Source organism: Diplotaxodon limnothrissa, linkage group LG19, assembly GCF_057381915.1.
Source record: "Diplotaxodon limnothrissa isolate DT_005_m linkage group LG19, D_limnothrissa_male_GT1.1, whole genome shotgun sequence".
NCBI lineage: Eukaryota > Metazoa > Chordata > Actinopteri > Cichliformes > Cichlidae > Diplotaxodon > Diplotaxodon limnothrissa.
Genome location: NC_140614.1, coordinates 20112582 through 20135128, shown reverse-complemented (window position 1 = coordinate 20135128; position 22547 = coordinate 20112582). Strand labels below are relative to the sequence as shown.

Here is a 22547-nt window from a genome sequence, read left to right as displayed (position 1 = left end):
AGAACTTGAACAGGCGATTAACAGTGTGCACTTTAACAATAGACTGTTTGTGAACGATATTTACAGAGAGCAAGGTAACTCATGTCCCAGAGTTATTTTTTGAGGCTTCAGCTCAGCTCTCAGTACTTCTGCTTTCCACCAAAACGCTGCAAAACATAGAAAGAACGCAGAGAGTAATAAGTCATTTGTGTTACTGTTATTATTATAGAGAGAGACAATTTTTTTGGACAAGATTTGGACAAACCTGAAGCTTCCACACCAAAAATCCAACGAAAGCTCCATAGGCACAGCTCTTGACAGTAAGCACGCTGTAGACGACCTTGAAATTTTGTGTAGTTGTCAAATACTTCTCTGTAAATAAGAAACATTTAGTGATACAACACAGCTTCTATATTTCCAAGTGATGACAATCATGCTAGAACTGATTCACTGAAGGAATAATCTATAATATTTACCTCTTGATATAGAATTTGTCTCAGCTGTTTGAAAAAAAGAAGAAATTATTAGTTCACAACAGATGACTGAAATATTAAAAGATTTGCATATAATATGTGCATATAAGAGCAAGACGATTAAGTTCCACAAGAATTTACCCGTAACTCCGTCAGTAACATCTGAATAATCTGTATATACAGTGCCACTGAAGAAATTGACAACGCATTTAAAGGTATTGTCAGGATTTTCCCATTGTTTGGCATAGACTCTCAGCCTGCTGGTGATTTTGTACACGGTCTGGTTGTTGTCATCTTTTCCTTCACGCGCAGCTTCATCTGTTGCCACACCATCAATGACATTTTTCCCATTCATTTGCCAATACACTTTGACATGGTCAGGGTAGAAACCAGAGGCCACACAGACGAGGGTCTTCTTCCTTTTTTTGTCTTTGCTGTTTCTGCACTCATGTTTTGAAGGTTCCAGTATTTTTACTTGTGGTGGAGTGATTTTACTGTTTTCTTCTGCAAGGACAAAGGACAAAGAAGAATCACATTAACACACATGACTAAAACTGCCTTTAGATCTACAACAAATGTAAGACACCCAAGTCTCGTGCACATGCCAGGCAAACATTACAATTAATGCACAAAAACATCCAGGAGAACTTTTTTCCCACACATATTAACACAAAGGATTAATTCAGATTACAAAACTCACATTTTCTTTATTACTAAATTATTGTGGTGATCTTACCCAGAACTGTTAGCTTGGTTCCCTCTCCAAAATAAGGAGGATAAGTGCCTGAGCACAATGCCAAGTCACAGCCACAAAAACTCACAAGACTTAGAACACTTGGATTCACCTCAAGCTTATTTTTTCTACAGCATTTGTTAGTTCACATACAAAACGATTACTCTGCCATGTGCAATTTAAATCACTTTTTGATGAAACAAACTGCACTTTTCTGCCAGCTGTTCCATAACACAAATATTCTTCCAGACTTGAGGCCGTTTTTTTTTTCCAAATATCACAGTTTTCTGACACATTTTGAGATGTTTACTCATTAAAATGCAATTTAAAGGTTTACAGCATGGATGACGACATCTTTACATCTCTAAAAACAAGTATTTATGCACTATTTTGTCACTTTCTTACCCAGTACTGTGAGTTTGGTGCCACTGCCAAAGTAAGCAGGGTCGTAGTTGTTCACACTGATAAACTGCTGTAGAAAAAACTGCTCTAGAAAGCTGCTGTCTGTCTTTGTTCTCTTTTTCAGTGTTAAACAACTTTTACACCCAAACATATAGAAAAGACCTGAGGAAAATCATCTGCTTGTAGCATTATTACGCAAATTTTGACCATGCAAGAGAATTAATTTTGGAAATGCACAAATCTAAAATAACAGACATTAAAACCAACTAATTTACAGAAGGATCCCAATGAATATTTCATCAGAAATTATTACTTTAATGTTAATCCATCTTTGCACTCTTACCTAAAACCGTGAGTTTAGTTCCAGCTCCAAAATAAGCTTCTGACTGGGAACTCACAGTATTTCACAGAGCTGATAAGAACTGAGTGTGAGAACAATATTCTGGGCGCAGAGCCAAATGTTTCATAGGCACAGTACTTTTACTGGAGAACACAGATAACACTTTTTTCTCCTGGCACAAGAAAACTTCTACAAGAAAACTTCTACATAAATTACTTTTAAACTTTAACGATTGCCCACTTTTTTCACTACCATAACATAAAGGTAAATAAATAAATGAAACATATACTAAATGTTCTCATTCAACCAACACCATGAGAGTAAAGCCCAGCTGATTTTTGTTGGAAGTTTTCTTACCTAAAACAGTGAGTTTAGTTCCAGCTCCAAAGTAAGCCTCGTTGTAGGAGCACAGAGACTTTGTACTGTGACAAAAACCCTTTCTAGTGCCTCTCTTTAGCTTTGCCACATGGTAATTATTTCAACTGTCAATTTTTACATGTAAAGACTTTGACTTTAGCTACATGAGTTTTTGGTGTGATTTTAAAGTTTTAGAGGCAGCTTAACAAAATCAGTCCTCAACTTTATTTAGTGAACTTTAAAATGTTTTCTTACCTAAAACAGTTAATTTTGTTCCTCCACCAAAGTGAGCCTCTGAAGCACCAGAGTCACAGTGCACCTGATCACTGCTCAAAACAGCTCAACACATGCTGCTTCTGCTTTGCTCCTTAATTCTTTGCTTGCTTTTAATAAACCAAATGTTGCTTTTCTTTAAGTTAAAAATCCCACATATGCTGCACTGCTCTTTTAAGTTTTTACAAATTTAATATGAAACAAAATGTTTGTTTTTTCAGGCAACACTTATTCTTTAATTGGTTTTTGTTTTGTAACATTTATAAGAATAAATTTTGATTCGTCACTTACCAAGAACAGTTAGTTTTGTTCCCTGCCCGAAATAAGCTTCGTTCTGACACAGCATTTAAACCTCAGAGCAAAAAGCCCTGAGCTGAGACTACAGAGACCTCAAATACAGTTTGTTTAATAATGACTCCAGTTGGGAATTTTAACATCTATTTGGATTCATGTATCCAAGACCTTACTGCAGACATACATATACTCATATATAGTTTTTATTTCTTACCTAAAACAGTTAATTTTGTTCCTCCACCAAAGTAAGCCTCTGAAGCACCACCAGAGTCACAGTGAAGTTAATTAGTGCTCAAAACAGCCCAACATGCTGTTTCTACTTTGCATCTTCATTTTTTGGTCTCTTCATAAAATAATGAAGTTTCCTTTTATTTTTCTTTAAAGTAAAATGTCTAAATGTGCTGCACTCATGTTTTATTGTTGTTGTTGTTTTTACCAGTTTAAATGCCAAACACCTTACTGAAACACTTTTGTCAGCTTTAACTAGTTTAACTATGTTTATGAAAAGACATTTAGATTTTTCACTTACCAAGAACAGTCAGTTTTGTTCCCTGGCCGAAATAAGCTTCATAATTGGCACAGTGTTTAAGCTTCTGAACAAAAAGCACTGAGCTCAGACTATAACGAGTCCAAGTACAGTAAGTTTGTTACCAAGCTGCTTATGTAAGAAAGTTTTTTATATTAGTTATTCCTCTGGCCCAAATCTTATTACAAATTTTACGTATAATTTTTCTTTCTTACCTAAAACAGTTAATTTTGTTCCTCCACCGAAGAAAGTTTCATAACCACCAGTGGCACAGTGAACTTAATCTGTGCTCAAAACATCACGATGCTTCTTTCACTTTGCTTCTTTAAGCATTTAAGCTACTATTAAGAAAAGAAATCTGAAGCAACAGCTGCCCTTTAACATGTTTTAATTATTTCTGTGTTGAATTCATGTGAGAGAAAAGTTTTACTTACCAAGAACAGTCAGTTTTGTTCCCTGACCGAAATAAGCTTCTCTATTGACACAGCGCTCAGGCTTAATGTCAAAAAGCACTCTAAACATCTGAGCTCCTTAAACTTATTTTTGCAGCTTCACCCTTGAACATCTTCATGCATTTATTTGATTATTCACATGCTTTACTTACCTAATACAGTCAGTTTGGTTCCTTTTCCAAAGTAAGCTTCGCTGTTTGTCACAGTGCAAAATACTCAGCATGAAACTCTTTCTCTACCACACTTCTCTTTGGGAATAATCTTTGCTCATACTTCTGCCAGCACTTTTACTAATCCTCTAAACAAACCAATATTCATCCAACACAATAGAAAAAGTGAAATATTTACCTAAAACTGTCAGTTTGGTTCCTTGGCCAAAGTAAGCAGGATTGCCAGTGTTCACAGTGCAAAATACTCAGCATGAAACCCTTTTTGTTCCAGAATAACCTTTGACAAACGTCTTTGATAATACTTCTGACAACACTAAGGCTCTAATCAAAATTGCATTTATCAAAACACAGAAATAAAGTGAAATATTTACCTAAAACTGTCAGTTTGGTTCCTTGGCCAAAGTAAGCTTCGTTAGCATTGTCACAATGCAAAAACACTCAGCATGAAACTCTTTTTATGCCTGAGGATTGTGTTTACTTATAATCCTGTCAATACTAAGCCTCTAATGAAAGGTACATTTTTGGAACAGAGCAGTGAAGTGAAATATTTACCTAATACAGTCAGTTTTGTTCCTTTTCCAAAGTAAGCTTCGCTGGTCTGTCACAGTGCAAAAACACTCAGCAAGAAACCAAAATTATCTCTGAGGATTGTCTTTACTAATAATCCTGTCAGTACTAAGCTTCTGAATAAAGGTACATTCATCAGAACACAGAAATAAAATGAAATATTTACCTAATACAGTCAGTTTTGTTCCTTTTCCAAAGTAAGCTTCGCTGCCCTGACACAATGCAAAAACACTCAGCAAGAAACTGTTTTTGCACAAGAATTATCTCTGAGGATTGTCTTTATTAATAATCCTGTCAGTACTAAGCTTCTGATGAAAGGTACATTCATCAGAACACAGAAATAAAATGAAATATTTACCTAAAACTGTCAGTTTGGTTCCTTGGCCAAAATAAGCAGGATCAGTGTAGGTCACAGTGCAAAATACTCAGCATGAAACTGTTTTTGTATCCGAATCCTCTCTAAGGATAGTCTTCATGGATACCTCTGTTTATACTATGGTTATAGTTAAAGTCATATTTATCAAAAATTCTAGTAAAATGAAATATTTACCTAAAACTGTCAGCTTGGTTCCTTTGCCAAAGTAAGCAGGTTGGCCGGTGGTCACAGTGCAAAATACTCAGCATGAAACTGTTTTTGTATCAGAATAATCTTTGACAATATTCTTTACTAATACTCCTGTCAATGTTATGGCTCTAAACAAATTTACAGTTCACAAAACACCACAGTAAAGTGGAATATTTACCTAAAACTGTCAGCTTGGTTCCTTTGCCAAAGTAAGCAGGTTGGTTGTTGGTCACAGTGCAAAATACTCAGCATGAAACTGTTTTTGTATCAGAATAATCTTTGACAATATTCTTTACTAATACTCCTGTCAATGTTATGGCTCTAAACAAATTTACAGTTCACAAAACACACCAGTAAAGTGGAATATTTACCTAAAACTGTCAGCTTGGTTCCTTGGCCAAAGTAAGCAGGTTGTGTGTTGGTCACAGTGCAAAATACTCAGCATGAAACTCTTTTTACACCAGAATAACCTTTAGTTAGTATTAATGAACATTTATGTTAACACTGAGGCTGTAGCCAATGTCATATTTGTCAAAAAATGGAAGTAAAGTGGAATATTTACCTAAAACTGTCAGCTTGGTTCCTTGGCCAAAGTAAGCAGGATTATTGTAGGTCACAGTGCTCCGTTTTTAGCTCAATATTTTAGATTTTTATGAGAACAGAATTTTCCTTCACTGTCAAACCAGCATTTACACCAATTTCTGTGTAATAGGATGAATCAAAGTTTTGAGATATCCAACTTACCTAAAACAGTGAGTTTTGTTCCTTTTCCAAAGTAAGCTTCAGCTCCAGAGTCACGCTGTAGGCCTCCTCTGCCAAAAACTCTCAAAACTTTCCAGAAACATCCAGTTTACACATATTCTAATAATCCAGGTGATCTTTAAACACTTTAAACATGGAGGGTGAGCTTTACAATGACCAAATTTGTTTTGTGTTTGTTGAGATAACAATACAAACATCCAACGGCTGCAAATATGAATTGCAAGTCTTTAAAAACTTATTTCCCATTAAAATTTCTTCTTAGGAATAGGTTTTCGCTACCAAAGTGTTCCTCCATCCCAGACACCTTCAGATTAGTGATTTTTCCGCTCTAACAACGTTTTAAGTTGCATGTAGCAGTCTTCACAATGCATTTTAATGGGAGGAGGTTTTTGTACGACGGCTCTATGGGATTGTATCACCGTGGCCCCCTGTCCCCACGGTGAAAAAGCATCACACAAAAACCTTGCGTCTTTTTCGTTCTCTCCTCTCTCCTTCCCCCACCCCGCTTCTCCCTATCTCAGCCTCCATCTCTGTCTGCCTGTGAGCGCAGCTGTGCAGGTCGGGCTGACTGACGGCTGAACGCGCTCCAACCTGACTGCTGCTATTTCTGTGACAGCTAAGAAAAGAAGCAGGAAGGGAGGGCAGAAAAAACACAAAGAGACTTTTTTATTTGTGTTTGTAGTTGCTCAGAGGAGGTGACATCTCTGGTGGTCACAGCGCTTTATCCAATCAGTTATTGGCAAGCAAGATGAGAAATACTATAAATGGATGCTCACGCATTTTGGTAACTGTAACCTTCAGATAAGACCCCGCATAGAATGCTATAAAAGCATGGTATGCAAAACAACCAAGCACTAAGTATTTGATACCAGTAATACCAGTAAATTAAAATCTCATTGTTTCTGGATGAACTTCTGCTGTCTAGTCGAGTTCATAAGAGTAAATTTGTCACATAAATGATATAGTTTGTATAACTGAAAGGACATTTTGACAAATTATAACATAATATTGGATTGTGTGGATATAGAATCATAGAAATAAAAGAGCAAAGGTTATTATTCTGAAGTGAATTGTAAGATAATAGTTATAGTCAAGAACACAATGAGCCATTTCATAATAATATAAAATTGTATGTAGATACTGATGTAAAAAATATTTATTTGATATATTTTACACAACATAAGTTTGAGCTAACTAAAGTAATCACATACTGAGTAACGTAGTTATGTCCTTAAAACGGTATTTATGTCTAAATATATTTATTTAGTTACATTTGCTCCACTGCAAATTAGCCTGGGCTATACTTACCTTATAATACCTTACATTTCAATTATTCTTATTCAAATTTCTAATTTATTGCTAACTTTTATGATGTATTTTGGAACATTCCAGAACTTAATTATATATTCAAACATCCCATCAGTTCAGTGTGTAAAAGCTGATGTATATTTACATGTTTGACATTTAAGGATGAGTAAATAATTAGCAGCACAAGAATTGTTCTCATGTTTAAACCTAAAATTTCATTAAGAACAGACTTAATAGTGCAAACTATAAGCATTTTATGAGAGCATGTGTACAGTAGCTATAATATTTAGTATAAATTGCACTTTATTTGGATTAATTGTTATCCCGTATAAACCCAGTAGAGGTCAGTGTGTGATAATCTTCTGAACTTGATCCAATCAAACCGAACACACCAAAATAAATAAATGAATGAAGTAGAAACTAAAGCACGTGGATGTTGATAACAAACTGTTTGTGAGGATAATACTGAATGTAGTAAAATATCTTTACTGTACCAACACCTGCTCACTTATCTGAACAGATCAGCGTTGTGGTGATGCAGGGACATGACTGAACTGTGAAATGGCAGTTCTTGTACTTTATGTGTATTTATAAAGGTTATTTATTTGTTTTTTATAAAAATGATTGTATCTGTTCATGTCATATTGGTATTTCCTTTAAATTCATTTTAAGGGACCATCAGAGTTAAACACATAATCATTCCTATTTATCCATCTTCCCCAACTCGTCGTGTTTTTTTCATTGAGGTTGTTGTTTAGCTGCTCAGGCTTCCTGAACCACTGTGCTATACTGGAAGCACAGTAATACAGAGCCGTGTCTCCGGCCCCAACGAGGTGTATCTTCAGGGTGGATTCAAGCAAGGAAGGCCGAGACATGGTGTACTGTGAATTTTTAAAAGGAGCTTCAATGTTCCAAGAATCTTTACTAAGAGAATATGTCACTAACTCCAGTTTCCCACTGCTGCTTTGTCTGTACCAGTACATGTAGTAATAGTCACTGTCATCTTGTTTACAATCCAGGGTCACATTTGCGGTTCCTTCATAGCTGAAAATAAACTGAGGCTGATCAATTTTAACACCCCGGGAGAAATCTGGAAACAAAGAGACAAATCAACAAATTAAGTGAAAAAATATGATGGGGAATTACCAGAGATATTACAGTTATCTAATATAAGTATAAATGTTCTTACCAGTGAATATAAAAAGCACAAATGGGAGAAAATTCATTTTTACAGTTATTAAATTATTTCAAATAAAATATATCTTTCTGCATTTGTATTTCTAACAGGCTGAGCAGGCACAGCACTGATGCAACTTATTGAACTGCTGCAGTTAAAGCTTCTGAAACAAGATGTCATCAACCCACAGTTTTTCATACAGACAATCTGAAGGGGTTCATTTTTACAGCAACCATATCCCAGTGGCCACCAAGCCAACTGCAGCTTAATTTAATTTCTTCAGAGTAATGAGACAGTGCTGCTTGCAGGACTCAAGGGGGCAGTTTTTATCACTAACCACTGTATCTGCTAACTACATAGACTGCACTTATGTTAATTCTCTTCCCTTTTTTGTATCCTGTATTGGATAAATTGTGCATCTGCGTACAGAGTGAGGGCAGATGGTGATGCCAAGCTGGGATTTACAAAAAAGCTATTATCTCCAATAATGACTGCATGGTCTAATCGCTTTTGTTGCAAACACACAGAAGTTCTTGTTCAGGGATGTCAAACATGAGGCCCGGATCCCACAGTTGTCGTGGTGAAGACTCTGTTATGCTCCATTGGATGGCTTTGAAAAATGTGAAACAATGCTGACAGATTTCTGTCGTTACATTTCATTGATCTGATATCAAAAATAAATCCATGTAAATGTTCTAGAATTTCTACATATTTCTACATACATTTGAAGAGCTGAAGTCTGTTCTATTTAAAACTTATGCTTCCACCAGGACAAAGGTGCGCTGACTTTTACAACCAAACAAGCCACAGCCCCTTCCTGCTTTATGCCATCTGTGACAGACAGGGTGGTTATGTGTATGAGTGTCTGGTCTGTGTGTATCACTGTGACTGGCAGCACAGTAATAGGTGCTGCTGTCATTGATACGCAGCTCAGTTATTTGTAGAGAGAAGTTGTTTTTGGATGTATCGATAAATGACTCTAAGCGTCCCACAGGTTTCTCATATTCTTTTACAAGGAACTCGATTGGAGCTCCGTGGTGGTTCTGTCTGTACCAGAGCATGGTGTAGCCACTCATGCTGAACCCTGAACCCATTTTGCACTCCAGCATCAATGTTCTCCCTGGGTCAGATATTTGATCTTCAGACTGAAGAACAACAACAGTCAGACCTAGAAGCCATGGGAGAGAACACAGAGAAAAAAAGTGAATTTACTCAGATTTGTCACTTATTAGGCAGTAAATAAAGTGTGAGTAAATACACAGCCAACACACCCACCAGAGTGAATAAAAAACGAGAGGTAAATAACTGCGACAACCATGTTAGTATTGAGCTGTCTCCAGTGAAATGATGCAGCTGTTGCAACATCACTGTATTCAGTACAAAAGCATCATGAGGTCACACGACCACGTGATTTGGGGGACGTTTCATCTACAATTTTCTTCAATACGACCATTTTGAAAACAATGTTGACATATATTTATTGACATTTAATTGATTGTGTAGGTGTACATATTTAATCCTAACAAACCAAAGGTAATGGAAACAATCATTTTTTAAAAAAGTAATGTAATGTTCAATATTACTGCTTTATATATTGAGAATCTTGTCTTATTACCTCATGAAAGTTTTGCTTAAAAAGTCTTTATTATGTCACCCTTATGATGTTTTGGTTTAGGACTACTTCCACAGTTGAAAAACTCCTTTGCAAACACTTTTTGTCTAAATAATTAGAGTAATAAATCATTCTTTAAAAACAGCTCATTGCATCAAAACCAGTGTGCATCAAGTCTGTCGAGTCTAAGTAGCCAGAAGTTATAAGATCACACGAACTTTAATATATTTTACTGTTTATTAAGATTAAAGCAGACATACAAAAAGCAACAACATTGGAACAGAAACAGCTAGATTAGCATTGTTGTACTGTGAAGCACATATTTTATAGAGAAAAAAAATAGAAAAAGTTTTTCACATAAAAAGACTAAAGCTGAAATTAACTTAAATGTAGTTAAACTGGGAAATTTGTTACATATGTATAGGTACATTACACTTCATAAAGAATACATAGATTTGTTATACCCCAATGTTGCCCTGATAAAAAGATGAACAGTTTCAACGTCCAAAAAGAAAAAACATTATGCCACTGTCATTAGTTTTCTATCAGAGGTTTTTAGTATAGCAGGGATATGAAACACGTCACTGTGTGCTGGCAGCACAGAAATACACAGCTGAGTCTGACAGATTAAGGTTTTTGATGATCAGAGAGCCTTTCACTGTGTTGTCTCTTTTTATCTGAAACCGGTCTGTGAACTGGCTCTCATAGTTTGGTTCACCCATAAGCACTGTGTACCCAATGAGGCTCATCGCCTGATCACTCTGCTTGTGCTGGTACCACAGCATTACTTGTAAGCTGTTGCCATCATGACTGCAGTTAATCCTGAGCTCCTCAGTCCCTTTGTTCACAACTTGAGCAGACGACTGTTCAAAGGTAACACTCTCCACTTTTTCTGTGAGAAAAACAAAGTGAGGTGAATTTGAGCATTGCAATTCAACAAAAAAAGACAAAACTGTTAAGCTTACTTGTAAGGACCACGAGTATAAATCCAAATGTGTACAGAGCTGGAGGCATTCTAGAAAGTAAACCTAAATGTAGATATGTGAAATCACACAATAAACTGCTTTCACAGCAAAATTACAAAACTAACATCTCTGCGGTTGAACATTTACATGCCGCTCGTGTCTAACAAACTTATACATGTTGAGGTATCCTCTCTCTTCTTTACACCACACCCCTTCATTCCTGCCTCCTTAAAACTGCTCACGTGTCCCTTGATGCACATGTTCCTTCATGGCCATTGAAAATTATTTACTGATTTTGAAAATAATTTAAAGAATATGAGAAATATCATCCAAAAGGTGCAAATCCAGCTTGTAGTAGCAAATAATTAAATGGCATAATTTTATTTTATTTCATGAAAACAATACTGAACGTAGTAAAATATCTTTACTGCACCAACACCTGCTCACTTATCTGAACAGATCAGCTTTGTGGTGATGCAGAGACATGACTGAACTTTGCACAGGCAGTTCTTGTACTTTATATGTGTCAGTAAATGTTCTTTATTATTGTTCATAAGATTTCTTTTGTCCTGTAATGTCACATTGGTATATTTATGAGATTCATTTTAAGAGGCTATCAGAGTTTCTATTTATCCATCCTCCCATCATGTAGTGATTTTTTTTTCCCACCAATGTTGTTGTTTAGCTCCTCATTCTTCCTGAACCACTGTGTTCTACTAGAAGCACAGTAGTACAGAGCCATGTCTTCAGGCTCAACGGGGTATATATACAGAGTGGAGTTAAGCAAGGAAGGCCGAGACATGGTGTACTTCCTTTTTTCAAAAGGAGCTTCAGTCTTCGAGCTATTTTGACCGGTAGAATATGTCAATAACTCCAGTTTCCCACCGCTGCTTTGTTTGTACCAGTACATGTAGTAATGTTGTCTGTCATCTTGTTCACATTTCAGAGTCACAAATGCAGATCCTTTACGACTTGAAATGAATTGAGGCTGGTAAATTTTAACACCCCGGGAGAAATCTGTAAAACAAGAAAACAGAGAAAACAAAGGCAAAATCAGCAAATTCAGTGAAAAATATAAAGAAGAATTACCAGAGACATTACAGTTATCTAATATAAGTATAAATGCTCTTACCAGTGAATATAAAAAGCACAAACAAGAGGAGATTCATTTTTATAACAAAACATAAAAATTATTAATTTTCTGCATTTATATTTACAACAGTCACAGCACTGATGTAACTTATTGAACTGCTGCAGTCAAAGCTCCTGTAACAAGATGTCATCAACCCACAGTTTTCCACAGCTTCCTTTTACAGCAACAGTCTCCCAGTGGCCACCAAACCAACTGCAGCTTAATTATCCTCTCCCCAGTGTACTGTGACAGTGCTGCTTGCAGGTCTCAAGGGGGCAGTTTATATCACTTTAATGGTAAATGAACTAATGTTGATTTCTGCAAGCCACCTTTCCTGTTTTCATCCTGGTTTTTGATACTTTTATTTATGATCAGTCAGTTTATTGCATGCTCTTTTCATAATTTTATACCCAGTAAAAGCTTCAAACCCAATGTCTTTGTCCCGTATTAAATGAATTATGCACCTCCATACAGAGTGAGGGGAGATTGTGATGCAAAATTTGGATTTATAAACAAAGTTATTACCTACAAAAATACTGTGACTGGCAGCACAGTAGTAGGTGCTGCTGTCATTCATATGCAGCTCAGTTATTTGTGGAGAGAAGTTGTTTTTGGATGTATCGATAAATGACTCTAAGTGTCCCAACGGTTTCTCGTATTCCCTCATAAGGAACTTGATTGGAGCTCCATGATGGTTCTGTCTGTACCAGAACATGGTGTAGCTGCTCATGCTAAAGCCTGAACCCATTTTTGGAAGTTTTTGTGCCTTTGTCATTAGTTTTCTATCAGAGGTTTTTAGTATAGCAGGGATATGAAACACGTCACCGTGTGCTGGCAGCACAGAAATACACAGCTGAGTCTGACAGATTAAGGCTTTTGATGATCAGAGAGCCTTTCACTGTGTTGTCTCTTTTTATCTCAAACCGGTCTGTGAACTGGCTCTCATAGTTTGGTTTACTCTGGGGTACTGTGTACCCAATGAGGCTCATTGCCTGATCACTCTGCTTGTGCTGGTACCACAGCATTACTTGTAAGTTGCTGTCATCATGACTGCAGTTAATCCTGAGCTCCTCAGTCCCTTTGTTCACAACTTGAGCAGACGACTGTTCAAAGGTAACACTCTCCACTTTTCCTGTGAGAAAAACAAAGGGGACGTGAGGTGAATTTGAGCATTGCAATTCAACAAAAAAAGACAAAACTGTTAAGCTTACTTGTAAGGACCACGAGTATAAATCCAAATGTGTACAGAGCTGGAGGCATTCTAGAAAGTAAACCTAAATGTAGATATGTGAAATCACACAATAAACTGCTTTCACAGCAAAATTACAAAACTAACATCTCTGCGGTTGAACATTTACATGCCGCTCGTGTCTAACAAACTTATACATGTTGAGTTATATCCTCTCTCTTCTTTACACCACACCCCTTCATTCCTGCCTCCTTAAAACTGCTCACGTGTCCCTTGATGCACATGTTCCTTCGTGGCCATTGAAAATTATTTACTGATTTTGAAAATAATTTAAAGAATATGAGAAATATCATCCAAAAGGTGCAAATCCAGCTTGTAGTAGCAAATAATTAAATGGCATAATTTTATTTTATGTCATGAAAACAATACTGAACGTAGTAAAATATCTTTACTGCACCAACACCTGCTCACTTATCTGAACAGATCAGCTTTGTGGTGATGCAGAGACATGACTGAACTTTGCACAGGCAGTTCTTGTACTTTATATGTGTCAGTAAATGTTCTTTATTATTGTTCATAAGATTTCTTTTGGCCTATAATGTCACATTGGTATATCTCTGAAATTTATTTTAAGAGGCTATCAGAGTTACAGATACAAGCCTTTCTATTTATCCATCCTCCCATCATGTAGGGATTTTTTTTTTCCCACCGAGGTTGTTGTTTAGCTGCTCAGGCTTCCTGAACCACTGTGTTCTACTAGAAGCACAGTAGTACAGAGCCGTGTCTTCAGGCTCAACAAGGTGTAGCTGCAGAGTGGAGTTAAGTACAGAACGCCGAGACATGGTGTACTTCATTTTTTCAAAAGGCGCTTCAATGAACGAGTTATCTTGACCAGTAGAATATGCCACTAACTCCAGTTTCCCACTGCTGCTTTGTTTGTACCAGTACATGTAGTAATGTTGTCTGTCATCTTGTTCACATTTCAGAGTCACAAATGCAGATCCTTTACTGCTTGATATGAATTGAGGCTGGTCAATTTTAACACCCCGGGAGAAATCTGTAAAACAAGAAAACAGAGAAAACAAAGGCAAAATCAGCAAATTCAGTGAAAAATATAAAGAAGAATTACCAGAGACATTACAGTTATCTAATATAAGTATAAATGCTCTTACCAGTGAATATAAAAAGCACAAACAAGAGGAGATTCATTTTTATAACAAAACATAAAAATTATTTAATTTTCTGCATTTATATTTACAGCAGTCACAGCACTGATGTAACTTATTGAACTGCTGCAGTCAAAGCTCCTGTAACAAGATGTCATCAGCCCACAGTTTTCCACAGCTTCCTTTTTACAGCAACAGTCTCCCAGTGGCCACCAAACCAACTGCAGCTTAATTATCCTCTCCCCAGTGTACTGTGACAGTGCTGCTTGCAGGTCTCAAGGGGGCAGTTTATATCACTTTACTGGTAAATGAACTAATGTTGATTTCTGCAAGCCACCTTTCCTGTTTTCATCCTGGTTTTTGATACTTTTATTTATGATCAGTCAGTTTATTGCATGCTCTTTTGATAATTCTATACCCAGTAAAAGCTTCAAACTCACCGTTTTTGTCCCATATTGAATTAATTATGCACCTCCATACAGAGTGAGGGCAGATGGTGATGCAAAATTTGGATTTATAAACAAATTTATTACCCCCAAAAATACTGCGTGGCTTAATCTCTTTTGGTGTACACCAGAAGCACATGACTTTTATCTGCTTCTGTACACTTATTTTTGCAAGACAAATTTGATATTAGTTATTAGCATTATTCTGATATTAAAAATAAATTAATTGTACCAGCATGTCTGCCTAATTCTACATAGACCTGAAGATCAGAAGATGTTCTGTCTTATATTTCCACCAGGACATTTACAACCAAACAAGCCACAGCTCCTTCCTGCTTTACGCCATCTGTGACAAACACGCTGGTTATGTGTATGAGTGTCTGGTCTGTGTGTATCACTGTGACTGGCAGCACAGTAGTAGGTGCTGCTGTCATTCATATGCAGCTCAGTTATTTGTAGAGAGAAGTTGTTTTTGGATGTATCGATAAATGACTCTAAGCGTCCCACAGGTTTCTCGTATTCTTTTACAAGGAACTCGATTGGAGCTCTGTGGTGGTTCTGTCTGTACCAGAACATGGTGTAGCTGCCCATGCTGAACCCTGGACCCATTTTGCACTCCAGCAACACTTTTCTCCCTGGGTCAGATATTTGATCTCCAGACTGAAGAACAACAACAGTCAGACCTAGAAGCCATGGTAGAGAACAAGTAGGAAACTAAATTTAATGTAGAGTCAAGTAGGTATTAAGTAATAAATAAGGCTTGAGTAAATACACAGCACTCACCAGAGTGAATAATAAATGATAGGTACAGGTAAATAACTGCCACCTCCATGTTAGCAATGAACTGTCTTCAGTGTAATGATGCAGCTGCTGAAAAGTGGCGGAGATGGGGAGGAGGTGTGTTGCATGAAAGACACTTTTTTAGGGAGAATGATGAAGAGCGCATATTTAAAACTTGAGAAGACTCATTGGCTCAAAGAAGGCAGGCGAGAAGATGATTGGACTAGAGTAATGATGTCAGTATTGACAGTGACAATGTGAGAAACTGGTAGTCATGCAAAGAACAGAAAAACAGCCAAACACGCAGGAAGGCAGGCAGATGAGTGATTACAGATCTCAGATCAGGTATTGTGGAGAGTTGATAGGTCAGAGCTGCTCTGTTGGCATGAACGGTGTCTTACCAGGATCAATCAAGTGGTTTTAATGTTTTTAGTTTTGGTGTGTCTGTTCCTGCAAGTGGTAAAATGTCAGCCAACAGAGCTAAAGAAAGAAGATATTTTATTCTAGTCCTGAAAAGTGAAATCATAATTCACCCTAAATGAAGAGTTCCACCTCCTTTTATTGTAGTAGCTACTTAGAAATAGACAGCGGCATTTTAGTGTATTTTTTTTTAGTTTTTGTGCCCTAAAAGGAAAGAAAATATATTATTCTCCACCCATTAAAAACTACACCTTGTTGTTAAAGCCAAATCAGTCATTTGTTTTGAGGCATATTCCATCAGCCTAGAGCAGTAAGAACAAGGTTTCTAGCATTGACGTTACACCAAAACACATCACTGTGTGCTGGCAGCACAGAAGTACACAGCTGAGTCTGATACAATCACACTGCTGATGCTCAGAGCTCCTGTTTGGATATTTTCTCTTGTAATCTCAAAGTGATTTTCAAACTGCTCCTCAATGACAGCGACACTGCCTATGTAGCTGTATCCTATGAAGCTCATTAAACCATTTTCTTTTTGCTGGTACCAAAGCATTAAATTGAGGCCATTATCATCATGACTGCATGCAATTTTAACATTGGCTGTTTCAGTGACTATTCTTGGGTGAGATGGCTGAAAGATCACACTGCTGGCTTGATCTGTGTGGGGGAGAAGCCACATGTTAAAAGAAGCTAATGTAGAAGTCATGTTAAACATCATATAAGTGTTGTAAAAAGTAGAGGAAGATTGGAAATAATTACTTGAAAGGAAGATGAGAAGAAACCCGATCACAGCTGACATCCTCCAAGTTTGTGCTGTTGTAGGTTAAACACGGCTTCGTTCAGCAAAGGTCTGTGAAAAGAGTCACGTCACTCATGAGCTTATAGGAAAAAATGCTTTTAGTAAGGGAGTGGCATTAAGCCACATCGCTGTGTGCTGGCAGCGCAGAAGTAAACAGCAGAGTGTGACAGTTCTGCTCTTTGAATGATAAGTTCCCTCTTGCATTTTGATATCCATACTCAGTGAGGGCCATAGACTTATTCTGTTATATATACTGATACTATATATACTGGTACCAGAGCATTAGAGTAAGGTTCTCATCATTATGACTGCAGTCAATCTGGACTTTACTTTTCTGTGCCACTGTTTGGTGAGGAGATTGCTGAAATGTGGAGAAAGCAGAATAAAAATTAAATGCATGTATTTCAGGCAGAGACCAAAACCAAAACAAAACCAAAACAGATCTCTTTCAAAATAATAATACAAGTGAAAACTTGTATTATTGAAATGACAGTGAAATGACAGACTTCTTATGCTGACCCCTGGAACAACAATCAGTGGAAGACCCACCTCACAACTGACAGAACTGAAAGGATCTGCCTGATACTATTAGACACCAGCAGAGATATTGGGGAGTCCAAACCTTGATAGGTCATAGTTGTTCTGGTGGCATAAAGTGTTTTTGACCAGAATTAATCCAGTGGAAAACTGTCAAAGTCATTATATTCTGGATATTCTGTTATTGCCAATTTCAAACATCTGGGTAGATTTATCAGTAATAACACTCCAGTATTAAATCATTATAATTTACACTGCAAATGTTACAGTTAACTAAAGTAGTCATATACTGAGTACCAACACCTGCTCACTTATCTGAACAGATCAGCTTTGTGGTGATGCACAGACATGACTGAACTTTGCAGAGACAGTTCTTATACTTCATATATAAGATAAATGTGCTTTATTTGCTTTTATAACAATTATTGTTTCCTTTTATGTCATGTAGTCCTGATACTTATTTTTATGGGGCTCTTAGAGTTAAACACATCAGCTTTCAGATTTATCCATCTTCCCCTTATCTTCCAGTTTTTTCTTCCTGTGAGGTTGTTGTTTAGCTGCAGATGCTTTCTTAACCACTGTGCTATTCTGGAAGCACAGTAATACAGAGCCGTGTCTCAACAGGGTGTATCTGCAGGGTGGATTCAAGCACGGAAGGCCGAGACATGGTGTACTTTATTTTTTCAAAAGGAGCTTCAATGTTCCAGGAATTTTGACCAGGAGAAAATGTCACTAACTCCAGTTTCCCACTGCTGCTTTGTCTGTACTAGTACATGTAGTAATATTGACTATCATCTTGTTTACAATCCAGGGTCACATTTTTGGTTCCTTCACGACTGAAAATAATTTGAAGCTGATCAATTTTAACACCCCGGGAGAAATCTGGAAAACAAAGACACAAAGGCGAATCAACAAATTAAGTGAAAAAATATGATGAAGAATTTCCAGAGATATTATAGTTATGTAATATGAGTATAAATGTTCTTACCAGTGAATATCAAAAGCACAAAAAAGAGGAAATTCATGTTTACATTGATTATATTATGACAAATAAAAATATATCTTTCTGCATTTAAATTTCTTACAGGCTGAGCAGGCACAGCACTGATGCAACTTATTAAGCTGCTGCAGTTAAAGCTTCTGAAACAAGATGAACAACCCACAGTTTTTCATACAGACAATCTGAAGGGGTTCCTTTTTACAGCAGCAGTCTCCCAGTGGCCACCAAGCCAACTGCAGCTTAATTTCCTTTCTCCAGAGATTCTGATACTGATTATTCTCTTAGGTTTGTTTTTTTTCTTACTTTTCTGAAGATTTGTTTGCTCTTTTCACAATTTTACTAAACCTCAAACCAGCGGTCTTCATCCTTTATTGGATTGACTGTGCAGCTGCATGTGAGGCTGATGGTGATGCAAAATTCTGATTTACAAACAAATCTATTGCTTCCAATAAATACGGTATGGTCTAAACTCTTTTGGTGTGCACAGACACACAGATGTAACAGTTAGACATGTGACTTTAAAATGTTTTGGCTTATTCTTTGTGCAAGTGGTAATTGGTGTTAGTCATTAACTTTTATCTGATATTAAAAGTAAATGCACCAAATTGTTTTAGGTCAGTTCTGTGTAACTTTGAAGATTTGTAGACTGCTCCATCTGTATAAAAATTTAATATCAAACCAAACAAGCCACAGCCCCTTCCTGTTATATGTGATGTGTGACAGACACACTTGCTATTTGTATGAGTGTCTGGTCTGTGTGTATCACTGTGACTGGCAGCGCAGTAGTAGGTGCTGCTGTCATTCATATGCAGCTCAGTTATTTGTAGAGAGAAGTTGTTTTTGGATGCCTCGACAAATGACTTTAAGCGTCCCACAGTTTTATCATATTCATTTAAAAGGTAGTCGACTGGAGCTCCATGGTGATTCTGTCTGTACCAGAGCATGGTGTAGCTGCTCATGCTGAACCCTGAACCCATTTTGCACTCCAGCGTCACTGTTCTCCCTGGGTCAGACATTTGATCTTCAGACTGAAGAACAACAACAGTCAGACCTAGAAGCCATGAGAGAAAAAACAGAGAAAAAAAAGTGAATTTACTCAGATTTGTCACTTATATAGTAAGTATAGTAAATAAAGTGTGAGTAAATTCACAGAGCACCCACCAGAGTGAATAAAAAATGAGAAATAAATAACTGCTATAACCATGTTAGTGATGAGCTGCCTTCAGTGGAATGATACAGCAGATGCAAACCTCACCACATTTAACGCAAAAGACATCATGAACTGAGATCACATGATCACATGATTTGAGAAGTATCATCTATCATCACTCTCCTTCATGATGGACTGCTGTTCTTTTTGAAATGTTGCCAGTATTCTGTGCTGCTGTGACATTAATCTTTTGTTCCCAGCATCATGCAACATCATTGCAAATAAGAAAAAGTTAGTGTCTACATTTTAATTATATTAAAAAAATATTTTAAATTATATGAAATTATTTTACCTGCCAAACTTATAAGATGACTGGTTTTGATCAACTAATTTACTTGATTAAAGCCAGAAGCAAAACATGATATTGTGATATGAGATTGTCACCACAAAACTCCTTTTTGAACATGTTAATTATAATGGATATTATTTAACTGTTGTTGTATTATTTTAACACGTTCAAATTAAAGCCACACATTATGTTACATTACAATACACAAAGTTATAAGATCACCTATATACTTTAATAAATTTGACTGTTATAAACTACAGTAGAAACTCAAAAATGACACCAGAATGGAATAAACAGGGAAATCCCTTTTTCTGCTATGTTTATTTCATTGGACTGTTTATGCTAACAATTACAGCTTCACCTTTTAAGGTAAACGTTTGGTTCTTTTTACACCATGTAGCCTGCAAATTGAATAAGAATGATGACGTACCAGATGTACCAGTTAAAGAGTTAATTATATGTCAGCAAGTGAAGTTGATGTGTTGTAAAAAGAAGTACTTGGCAAGTGTAAAAACATTTTTAAAAAACTTTGACAAGGACCAAACTGTAAACAATGAACTCAGAGGGTCTCCAAAACTGGTTAAAGGAAGTGGGCACCCCAGGCTCACTGGTGTGTATGTGGAGTAAAGATACTGTGAGTTTGAACCACTGAAAATTTGGCTAAAAACACATTTGTTTTGAGGCACATTTCAGCAGCCTGGTTCAGAAAGAACAAGGTTTTTAGCATTGGCATTACACCAAAACACATCACTGTGTGCTGGCAGCACAGAAGTACATGGCTGAGTCTGATACAATCACGCTGCTGATGCTCAGAGCTCCTGTTTGGATATTTTCTCTTGTAATCTCAAAGCGATTGTCAAATTGTTCTTCCTTGACAGGGACACTGCCGAAGTAGCTGTATCCTATGAGGCTCATTAAACCATTTTCTTTTTGCTGGTACCAAAGCATTAGATAGAAGTCATTTTTATCATGACTGCATGTAATTTCAACATTGGATGTTTCATTGACTATTCTTGGATGAGATGGTTGAAAGGTCACACTGCTGGCTTGACCTGCGTAGGGAGAAAGGCAAATGTTAAAGAAGCTAATGTTGAAGTCATGTTAAAATAAGAAGTGTTGTAAAAAGTGCAAGAAAATTTGAAATAATTACTTGAAAGCAAGATGAGAAGAAACCCGATCACAGCTGACATCCTCCAAGTTTGTGCTGTTGTAGGTTAAACACGGTTTTTATCAGCGAAAGTCTGTAAGAGACACATCACACCTGCAGGTGTAGGAAAAATGCTTTTAGTAAGGGAGTGGCATTAAGCCACATCACTGTGTGCTGGCAGCGCAGAAGTAAACAGCAGAGTGTGACAGTTCTGCGCTTGGAATAGTAAGTGTTCCTGTTGTTGCGCTTCCTCTTGTCAACTTGAATTGTTCTTCAAACTGACCCTCAAATGTTTGGCGGGTATTTTGATATCCATACCCAATGAGGGTCATAGACTGATTTTCTTTTATATGCTGATACCAGAGCATTACAGGAAGGTTCCCATCATTATGACTGCAATCGATCTGGACTTCACTTTTCTCTGCCACTATCTGGGGAGTAGATTGCTGAAATGTAACAGCACTCACCTGACCTGCAGAGAAAATACAATAACCATCTTTGTGCAAAAACAAACCAAACAAAAAAAATCCAACAAAATTACCTCTAAAAAACGTATATTTTAAACATGACTGTTTAGGCATAGAAGTATATAAAAAAATAGAGACTTTCACAAAGACCTGAAGTTTGACATCTTACAGTAAAGACTGATGAAGAAAGAGCCAAAGGCATACAATGAAGACATCGTCAGGCACTGATGTGACAGGAGTAGTTCTCTGAGATTAAGACTGTGAAGCAGTAGCAGTGTCGGGTTAATTCATCACCACATCCTCATGATAAAAGCTTCAAACTACGTGCTGTGCCTCCACCTATCGGTTGAATTGGTTTAGTCCTGCCCCTGTTGTGCTGCTTTTTAAATTCTTGATCATAATTAAACCAGTTTGAATGTGCTCCCTGCTAACTTTCCACTTCTTATTTGAAATAATGAATGTGACAGTTCTTCCACCTGCTTTTTTACCAAGTTATTTATGTCACTACTGCTATTTCAAACTGTTCAGTGAATTTTCATTACCTCTTTTATTTAAATGCACTCTTCTTCTACATTAAATCCATAGCATGTAAGTGCAGTTTCTCCACAAGTCCAAAGAATTTGTCACCCGGTTAATTTGTAAAGATAAACCGACAAATAGAGAGATACTTATTGATCCTACAAGAAAATTATTGTATTACAGAAGCAAGGTTTTAATGGCAAGGATTTTCTGATATGCTTTGCCTGATGTGGCTGCTTTTTGACCATATTTAGACATTTTTCTGGCCCAGAGACTTAAAATGAAGAGTATCATTGATTGTTGGACTGATCTTGGCTGAACTAGATAGTATAAAACTTATAGTATCCTTAAGTATAGATTCTCATATATTTAGATTTCCTGACTTTTTCTGTGCAGTAAAGAAAGTTGAACATTTAAAAAATCATTTGGATTTCTATCTAACTTTCATAGCATCATGCTGATGTTTTTTCAATCCTTTCCTTTTCTCAAAC

General features: G+C 36.8%; 1 gene segment (V, D, J or C); it reads right to left on the bottom strand.

Moving 5' to 3' along the window:
- LOC146612074 (T-cell receptor beta chain C region-like) overlaps window positions 1-22547 on the bottom strand; it is a 37681-nt gene continuing 15134 nt past the window's right edge. Inside the window, 5 exon segments of the C gene segment in view lie at window positions 1-146; window positions 245-351; window positions 456-479; window positions 594-956; window positions 4733-4778. Of these exon segments, the coding sequence occupies window positions 120-146; window positions 245-351; window positions 456-479; window positions 594-956; window positions 4733-4778 (567 nt within the window).